Source organism: Prunus avium, chromosome 7, assembly GCF_965620075.1.
Source record: "Prunus avium chromosome 7, drPruAviu1.hap1.1, whole genome shotgun sequence".
NCBI lineage: Eukaryota > Viridiplantae > Streptophyta > Magnoliopsida > Rosales > Rosaceae > Prunus > Prunus avium.
Genome location: NC_142290.1, coordinates 32,687,422 through 32,696,767, shown reverse-complemented (window position 1 = coordinate 32,696,767; position 9,346 = coordinate 32,687,422). Strand labels below are relative to the sequence as shown.

Sequence of the window (9,346 nt, the reverse complement as noted above, 5' to 3'; positions counted from 1 at the left end):
GGTAGATGTCACGAGAGAGAGAGAGAGAGAGAGAGAGAGAGAGAGAGAGAGAGAGAGAGAGAGAGTTATTAGGGTGTTGGGGTGGGTTGGGTTGAGGGTGGTGGTTGTTGTTGTGGCTTTGCTGGTGGTTCCCTTTTTATTATTTATTTTTCTTTCTAGTTTTTGAATATTTTAGATTTTATAATAGTGATTAAAAAATCAAATAGTAAGTCACGTGGAAGACACATGACTTTTTAGATGGAAAAGTGGATGAAATTCGAAAACTTTAACAGTAAGTGCTAAATTAGTTGTTTTAATGAATTCAAGTGCTACATTGGTTGACTTTTTAGTTCGAGAGGTTAAGTCTGATTAGGGTCATAGTTCGAAGGGTAAAACGGTTGAAAATCCTTTGAATTATTAGTTAGAAGTATTTTTCCTATAAATGAGTGCCTAGCCAAGAATTTTGAGTGTTTTAAGAGCATCTATAAGGGAGATGTCACATGCAAAGTGTTAAATTTAGATTTGATAGCTGATGTGGCAATTTGACACTTATTTTGGGCATAGTGAGTTCTCAAATTTATTTTTTCACAATTTTTCTGTTGTTTTTGTTTGTAGTTGTTCTTGGTTCTTCGTAACTCATTTGTTCCATCCCATTTACGTTTGTGGGCTAAGTGTTGTCTTACACAATTCTTCATCATTTTACTGTTAATTAAGAGCTCGTTTGGGAGTGATTCTGGATAGACCAATAATCTCTTTTATAGAGAATCACTTCTCTATATAATCACTTTAAGTAATTTTAAGTGATTTTATGGAGAAGTACATGGGAGGTACTTCTTCTCATAAGTGATTTTGGCCTATTCAGAATCACTCTCAAACTCTTTGTGGATCTTTGGACAAATGTGTTTTCTCTTATCTCTCTCTGTTTTGTTTAGTCTTTGTCCAAGGTTAGGAGCGGTCGCTAGCAGTTCCATTGGTTTTTTTTTTCAACTTCAACTATAAGTGTGAGTTGTTACCATTCCGCTGACACGTCATTTTCCGGTCCGAGGAGTAGTTTTTCTTTCTTCGTCTTCCTTAATTTTGTTTATTATGTAATGGGCCTTGATATTGGCTTTGCCCACGTCTCTCTTGTTTTTTCTTTTTTATGCACTTATATTTATTTTGTTTTTTCAGTCTCAGATCCACGCTGTTGTTGCTTACCATTATGCATCTGTTTATGTAGTTTTGCTTTTTTTTTTTGTACCTTGTGATTGTATTTAGGCCACAAATCTTTTAACTAAAGTTTTGCTCTTGTTCTTGATCATCATGTTTGGGTTGTGGATTGACTATTCTTGTTATTTGTTGTACACATTTTATAATATTAATACAATTTCTTTTATTTCACCACCCAAAAAAAAATACAATATATTTTCCAAAAATATAAAGCAAAAGGCAGAGAATTGTGAAACATTCAAAACACCAAAAAATGCCCTTAGTTAAAGCAAACATTAAGGGCCAATTTGGCATTACTGTGTTGTGAAAATAATCGCTGTCAGATTTGCTGTGAGAGAAAACAGTTTGGCATTTGGTAAACTTTTTGTTAAAACTGTTGTTGGTACTGATTCCTTCATAATCAGAAAATGATTCCCGTATAATCATTAAACCCAGCCTTTCTTCGAAACTGATTCCCACATAATTAGAAAATGAAAGCACCTCACTAGCTACTTTCCCTTATAGCTTTCTCTCACAACAATTTTTAACAATAAGTTATTTTCTCATAGTTTACCAAACGGGATGGGCTTCCCAAAATTTTAAAAAAATCACTTATCACCCCAAATAAGCAATGCCAAATGGGCACTAAGAATTGAAATTATTAATTAAATGATGATAATATGGTAAATTCACACTTTTTCATATTAAAAACATTTAAAATTTAAATAAAAATCAAATAATGATCCTCTTTTTATGAAACAAGACTATCCATTATCTATATATATAAAGCAAAAGGCAGAGAATATTGAAACATTTAAAATACCATAAAATGCCCTTGGTTAATTCAAATATTAAGAATTGAAATTATTAATTAAATGACGATAATATGGTAAATTCACATTTTTTTCATATTAAAAAATAAAATAAAAATCAAATAATAGGTCCTACTTTTATGGAACATAACTATCCATGTTATCTTTTCTTAATTCTAAAAATAAAATAAAATAAAATAATAAAAAACTAATTGACATATGCATGAGCATGTGCCAAGGAGCTAGTCTTTTTTAATTCTAAAATAAAATAAATAAATAAATAAAAAAAATGAAAAGCCTCTCATAGATGCGAAAGCGTGTGCGGAGAGACTAGTTTTCCCAAAAAAAAAAAAAATTATGACTCATGAAAATAATTTCTTTAGACATTTGTCCCCCCTTATCGTCATATGACTAAGCAAATTTACATTTAAGGCACGCGAAGTGCGGCCAACACATTGACCAAGCAACACGTGGAGGGAAGGCAGATATGGCCTCCTTCTATAACGGTCTGAATAACTGCCACGTTGACCCGAAAGGCGCCACGTTGAGAAACCAGTCTGAAGCCCAAACATCTCTCCGATTTTCCACAACAGAAGAAGAAGCAAACGTTTTGCAGTCAGTGGCGCATATATACAAATACCTCATACTCATAGGCGTATAATGAGACGTTCGAAAATCTCACGGTCCCATATATCCGTGCTTTAATTTTCTCAAATCTCAACTGGGTTTTTCACATTCTCTGTAACCCAAAAAATATTGAGTTGTAAAAATGGGGAAGAGAGGAGTGTTTTTGTTTTTGTTGTTGGCGTTATGGCTGGCTATGTCTGCAGGGACTTGGGGCCAGGACGCCAAGGAGACGCTGAACTTGGCTGCTGGAACAGCCCAGCACAAAACGCACGAGACCTTCAAAGCTGCCAAGGAAAACACCGACTCGTGGGTTGATCGTACCTTCGGCAAAATCGCAGAGTAATTTGTTACAAAATCATTCACTCTGTTTTTTTTTCCCTTCAACTTTTTGCTTTCTTCCCCTTCACCATGCATTTTGTTTGTGAATTATTAGTAACTGTTCATATATGCTTGCTCATTTTGGAAACAAAAAAAAAATTATGTGATGTGATGTATTATATCAGGGTCCGTTTGATTGTGATTTCGTTTTTAGTTTGTAATTTTTCAGCTTTTTTAGCTATAGAGTAAAGGGAAAGCATATGGGAGAGATGAGGGATGAAGAAATATGGAGGGAACCAAGGGCGGAGACAGGATTTTATGTTTTCTTTTCATAAGCCTCATTTGATTTGGCCTTAATTATGGGGTAAGGGCGGAGACAGGATTTTAAGTTTTCTTTTCATAAGCCTCATTTGATTTGGCCTTAATTATGGGGTAATGTGGCTAGGCATTCCACATTTTTATACCACATTGTGTATCATCTCTCTAATAGAGAGAGGTGCAGCTCGTCAATACAATGGAGTCCACCTCTATTAGAGGGGTGATACACTGTGGTATAAAAAAGTAGTATACCTAGCATTTACCTTATAAATGACGACATAGCGGTCCAAATCGTTTTTAAGTCTTTTTTTCGTTGTGGAATCAGTTTTAAGTTCTTAATCTATGTGGCTATTTTTTTTTTCATGTAACCTATTCGCAACTAACCATATCCGAGATCAAGGCAACTACTATACAAGAAAAAGAAAAGTCCAACAAATAGCAAAAAGGAAATGTCACATAAGTGAAGGAAATGCCAAGCACTAGTCTTACATTGGTTGAGCTAAATGTTCTAAATCTAGGCTGAGTCTTTCTGCTAACAACTTAAGTTTTGAGCTTTTGCGTTTGATCCTTAAACGAGTAGTTGTGTTAAGAGTTGTTAAGGGTTTTTGCTCATTTATGTTGTTTGATGGTGCCATTCAGGGGGTTAGGATTCGGCCAGGAAAATGCAAAAGAGAAGGCTAAGAATATGAGGGACAAAGCTGGGGATGCAGCCTCTGTGGCTACAGAAAGATTAAGAACGAGCTCATTTGGATCTTGTAATTATTAATTACTACCTTATTCTTTCACAGATGAAGTAATTAATAAGTCAATTAGTTCTTCAAACAAGTATTTGATTTCATGCTTCTGGGTTTTACTTTATGTATTCTCAACATATGCTTCTCTGATTTCCCAAATGGCAGCGGACACCGATTCTGTTCATGAAAACTTTGATCCCTCTATAAGGATGCCTACTGATACAGTTGACAATGCCAAAGAGACCGTGACAAGGGCAATGGGTTCTGGATTGGATAGAGCAGCGAATGCCTACGATGAAGCAAAGAATACAATGAATAGGGCTACAGGCGCGGCTTCTGATAAGACTTATGATGCAATGGAATATGGAAAAGACAGAACTGCCGGTGCCTATGATGAAGCCAAGGAGAAAGTGAACACGGCCTCGGATAAGGCCCACAATGCCAAAGAGACAGTGAGAGGGGCAATGGGTTCTGGAATGGACAGAGCAGCGAATGCTTATGATGGAGCAAAGAATACAATGAATAGGGCTATGGGTTCGGTCTCTGATAAGGCTCATGACGCAATGGAATATGGAAAAGAAAGAACTACCAATGCCCATTATGGAGCCAAGGAGGGAGTGAACATGGCCTCCGATAAGGCTCATGACGCAATGCAAAATGGAAAAGAAAGAACTGCCAATGCCTATGATGGAGCCAAGGAGGGAGTGAACATGGCCTCCGATAAGGCATACGAAGCCAAAGAGGCAGCCAGAGGGGCAATTGGTTCTGGAAAGGACAGAGCGGCGAATACCTATGATGAAGCGAAGAATACAATGAATAGGGTTACGGGTTCGGCTTCTGATAAGGCTTATGATGCAATGGAATATGGAAAAGAAAGAACTGCCAATGCTTATGATGGAGCCAAGGAGGGAGTGAACATGGCCTCCGATAAGGCCTCCGATGCCAAAGAGGCAGCCAGAGGGGCAATTGGTTCTGGAAAGGACAGAGCGGCGAATACCTATGATGAAGCGAAGAATACAATGAATAGGGTTACGGGTTCAGCTTCTGATAAGGCTTATGATGCAATGGAATATGGAAAAGAAAGAACTGCCAATGCCTATGATGGAGCCAAGGAGGGAGTGAACATGGTATCTAATAAGGCCTACGACGCCAAAGAGACAGTGAGAGGGGCCATGGGTTCTGGAATGGACAGAGCAGCCAATGCCTATGATGGAGCAAAGAATACAATGAATAGGGCTATGGGTTCGGCTTCTGATAACACTCATCACGCAATGGAATACGGAAAAGAAATAACTGCCAATGCCTATGATGGAGCCAAGGAGAGAATGAACATGGCCTCAGATAAGGCCTACGATGCCAAAGAGGCAGCCAGAGGGGCAATTGGTTCGGCTTCTGATAAGGCTTATGATGCAATGGAATATGGAAAAGAAAGAACTGCCAATGTCTATGATGGAGCCAAGGAGAGAATGAACATGGCCTCCAATAAGGCCTACGATGCCAAAGAAATGGTAGCGGGAGGAATTGATTCTGGGACGGAAAGAGCAGCCAATTCATACGATGAAGCAAAACAACAGGTTGGGGAGTCATACAAGTCAGCTAAGGACTGCATGACTGGACATGCCAAGCATAACTATGAGGCTGCAAAGGAGAGTGCCTCGCAGGCTGCAGGAGATCTCGGCGCTACCATGAGGAATGCTGGTTCAGAGATATAAGGAGGCCGATTGCATGCTTGCTCCATGAAGCCATGTTTGATGATGAGTTTATGTTTCTTTTGAGTAGCTAGGAATCTCTGTAAGTTCTATGATCAATGTTGCTAAATGTTTCTTGTTTTCTCTTACTTCGCCCTTACAGTTTTGTTTCTTTACATCAATGTTGCTATGTTTCTTGTTTTCTATGAATACGGGTCAAGAATTGCTTGAATTAAGCTAGTCTCGCTGTGTCATTTCATTTCTAGTAAATCTCTATGCCCCAAGCCAAGGCCTCTGATATTTATGCATGTGCTAGCTACTCTTGTTTGTCTTCATCATTAATATTCTGCATATAGGCCTGCTCAGAGAAAGTTTGACCCAAGCCTTGTCCCCTTTCTAGCCTTCTAGCCTTCTAGCCTACCAATAAAATAATTAGAAATCGATCTGTATACTACATAATTTTTCGGCACAAATTATCTGCTGGGTATTTAGAGTACGTATATATATATATAGCCCTAAAGATCGTCAATTTCATGAGATATATATATTATGGGAGAGCTAGCCTTGGTCTGAAAATATATAGCAGACGTGACTGTGATCACCCATACGATATTAATGAATATGCAACGCCAAAAACTGAGAACAAGACCTGCTTAATTTGTTTCTGCATCAAATTACAAATTAATAACATATTCGAAATTATATTTATAGATCGATTCGATTATAACCAAAAAAAAAAAATAAAAAAAAAATATATATATATATATATACATATGTTTTGAAACAGGAAAATATTGTAATGCATGCGAAGACACACCGGTATGATTCATGAAGACGAACTGGATGCAAAAAATTAAAAGAAGAAAATCATACATGAAATGAAACAATAATATGAGAAAATCACATAACACCACGACAAAAAAGCTGACATCTCATTTCCTCTTTTGCTTTCCTTTTTCTTCCTTTTACATCTTTTACCCTAGTGAAAAAGCACAAGCATAGTGATTGGAAATCAAAAGAAAAGGTGCATGCGATGCGAGAGCTCGATGCCAAACATTTCAAGCACAAGAAAAAATTGTTGGTATTTTTTTTTGCAATTTTATGTTTTTTTCGAAAGCAACCAAACAAACAAACCGCAGAGAAAGAAGATGAGCATCAAATAGCTAGGCTTTTGTTAAATTAAGAAGCAAAAAAACAAAGAAAAAAAGGAGTGCGTGCTTGATTTTCTCTAGCTATCTCCTCTCTCTCTAGCTAGCTACATATTTGACTATATAAATATATATATTTATGTGCACATACAAATTATCTGATCTAATTATTCACTGATTATATTGATCTCTTTTCCCAGTCACAAATCAATGTATTGAAGTTTGGCTTACATTTGCTTCTTCTTCATGGCTTGTTTATTATTGTGCATCCACACCTTGAACACCTGCCTCTTTATACCCACTTCAGAACACAACTTCTGCACTTCTTGCTCATCATGCTTCTGGATCTTCCACCCTAACTTCTCAGCAACCTCCATCATCTTCTCCTTCTGCTCCTGACTGAACTTAGTCCTAAACCGCTTCTTTGACCCCGCTGCCTGCTGGCCTGCCGCATAAGTTGCCCGAAACAAATTATTCATGTTGAGATCCTCGCTCGAGGACTCATCAGCCCCCCCTCCGCCACCACCACCTCCAAAAGCCATCATCATCGGGGGAACTGGGCCCCCCGCAGCTGAATGATGAACAGGAGGCGGTGGGGGTGGAGGGAGTGGCAATACTCTAGTTGCTGAATCTCTACCGCTAATGGTGTGTTTTTGGTGGTTAACAACATAGTAATTATTTGGCAAATGATCGCCTTCGATCTCTTTTCTGTGGAAATTTCTATGGCACTCACAAGCTGCACATTTTAGTGCTTCTGGGATGTCTTCCTCTCCACTTGGCATGAATTCTCCGCAGCCATCGAGCACGTGGCCGCCGCTGCTGGCTGCGTGGTTTCTCAAGCATTCCCTATATCTAACTTTCTGCGGTGGTGGTGATGGTGGTTGAGCTGGTGGTGCTTTGAAATTTGATCCACCAGGAATTGATGTTGTTGTTGCACTTGGGGTGACAACAATTGGAGATGAGATTGGATCTGGGTTTTGCTCAGAATCTCTTCTTGATGATTTGTGTGGTGAAAGATTCAATTGATGAGGCTGCTGATGATGAGGAGGAGGATGGGGGTCTAGGGTTTGAAGAGGGTTGATGAAGATTGTGCTGTTAGCAGTTGAGGGTAGGGCTGGAGAAGAAGAGAGCTTGGAGGAAGAAGAGTCCCTATTGGGGGGATTATAGCCGAGAGTGGTTGGCATCCCTATTACCTTATCTTGGCCTCTCACCTCCATTAAATCTGATATCTATAGCTATTATACTGGCCTTGATCTCAGCCTCCTTTTTATTTTCTCTAATAAAAATAAATAATAATGGAGAGTGTGTTTACATTAACTCTCTTCATCATGGCATGATCTGTCTCTCAAACTATGGATCTTTTTGTAATTTTCTCAACTCTAATTCATACTGTACTGTCTAATCTAACCCAAGAGAAAGCTTAATCAAAGATATAATCACTAACCTAAGATTATTCTTTTTTCTTTTTTCTTTTTTCTTTTTTGTATTCTGATTTTGACATTTTGGGTGCTAAACCCACCAACCCATCTCACTAAATTCAACCCTATTTCCAAAGAGGTGAGAGGATGACTTGAGAGAGAGAGAGAGATGGACTGATGGAGTAGCTGAAGAAGAAAAGATTGAATATTAACTCAAATAAATAATTGAAAACAAATCTTGGAACTCAAACAGGAAAAGAAAAAAGAGGGGGCCCTACAAGCTAGAGCTTGAATAAATCTTACCTCTCAGAAATTAGACTGTAAAAATGGTAGAAATATTGTTGTAGTTGCACCACCATTGAAAGCATAAGTAAGAAGCTGGTTCTGGCATTTGATTAAAGATGGAGGGTATTCAGATAATTAGAGCTAAAACTAAGATTATGATAGAAAGAATAGGGAAGAGAGAGATAGGGGGGGGAGATAAGAAGAGGCCAAGAGAGAGATGGATGAGTACTCTGAGAACAACTGAGAAAGTGGTTTGTGTTTCCTACCACCCATCCAACCCCATAAAATCTATTGATGCAAGGTGCAGGTGGTTTGTTTTGTACTCAAAATGAGTGATGACTACACTGAGTGAGTGAATGAATGAGTAAGAGAGAGTCCTCTTAATTTGCAGAAGAGCCGACAGGGTCACGTTAGTACTCTCTCACACCCTGCAACCCTGGTCCAGTTCCTAATTATTGCTCTCTGAAACCCTAAACCACCACAAAATTAATGTGTTTTATGTGTGAGACAGAAAGAAAGAAAGAAAGAGAGAGAAAGAGAGGAGAGAAAAAGAAAAAGAAAAAGAAAAAGAAAATATGTCAGATTTGACGTTACTCTGTTTGCCTGGAATCTTTCCTGCAACGTTCCTCAAATTTTTCCCAGCTTAAAGACTTTTATCTGTTTGAGATTTGATTATCAGACGCAAAACCCAGTCAGTTCCTAATTAAACAGGCCTTAAAACAAGGGTTTAAGATAAAGACAACGAGAGAATCCGAGGGTTTATCTAAAGGTAATAATAATAAAAAAAGGTTATATGTCATTACCAAGTGATTAAGAGTATTTGACTCTGCG

General features: G+C 38.1%; 2 protein-coding genes across 6 annotated transcripts; one reads left to right on the top strand and one right to left on the bottom strand.

Moving 5' to 3' along the window:
• The first annotated feature begins 2,548 nt into the window (after positions 1 to 2,548).
• Positions 2,549 to 5,868, top strand: LOC110773413 (uncharacterized). The gene is made up of 3 exons (XM_021977934.2): positions 2,549 to 2,945; positions 3,882 to 3,997; positions 4,142 to 5,868. Exons 1-3 carry the CDS (start codon positions 2,749 to 2,751, stop codon positions 5,686 to 5,688), a joined length of 1,860 nt encoding a protein of 619 aa, XP_021833626.1. The 5' UTR covers positions 2,549 to 2,748; the 3' UTR covers positions 5,689 to 5,868.
• On the bottom strand, positions 5,186 to 8,955 carry LOC110773341 (zinc-finger homeodomain protein 6). 5 transcript variants are annotated; one of them, XM_088244090.1, is made up of 3 exons: positions 8,534 to 8,955; positions 7,044 to 8,416; positions 6,495 to 6,643 (listed from the first exon to the last, which is right to left on the bottom strand). In XM_088244090.1, the coding sequence occupies exons 2-3, from the start codon at positions 8,027 to 8,029 to the stop codon at positions 6,565 to 6,567; spliced, it is 1,065 nt and encodes a 354-aa protein (XP_088100216.1). In that variant the 5' UTR covers positions 8,030 to 8,416; positions 8,534 to 8,955; the 3' UTR covers positions 6,495 to 6,564. The 5 variants fall into 5 exon arrangements, with proteins under 5 accessions (XP_088100217.1, XP_088100219.1, XP_088100218.1 ...); XM_088244091.1 differs by lacking the exon at positions 6,495 to 6,643 and adding an exon at positions 5,186 to 6,076 and having other exon boundaries at positions 7,044 to 8,954; XM_088244093.1 differs by lacking the exon at positions 6,495 to 6,643 and adding an exon at positions 5,186 to 6,073 and having other exon boundaries at positions 7,044 to 8,954.
• Positions 8,956 to 9,346: the final 391 nt, after the last annotated feature.

Excerpts from the sequence above, each read along its gene's own strand:
- LOC110773413 (XM_021977934.2), top strand. The coding sequence starts at position 2,749 with ATGGGGAAGAGAGGAGTGTTTTTGTTTTTGTTGTTGGCGTTATGGCTG. Across the intron at positions 2,946-3,881 it reads ACCTTCGGCAAAATCGCAGA|GGGGTTAGGATTCGGCCAGG; the intron begins GTAATTTGTTAC and ends GGTGCCATTCAG. Across the intron at positions 3,998-4,141 it reads AACGAGCTCATTTGGATCTT|CGGACACCGATTCTGTTCAT; the intron begins GTAATTATTAAT and ends CCCAAATGGCAG.
- LOC110773341 (XM_088244090.1), bottom strand. The coding sequence starts at position 8,029 with ATGGAGGTGAGAGGCCAAGATAAGGTAATAGGGATGCCAACCACTCTC. Across the intron at positions 6,644-7,043 it reads GCCATGAAGAAGAAGCAAAT|GGTAAAAGATGTAAAAGGAA; the intron begins GTAAGCCAAACT and ends CTTTTTCACTAG.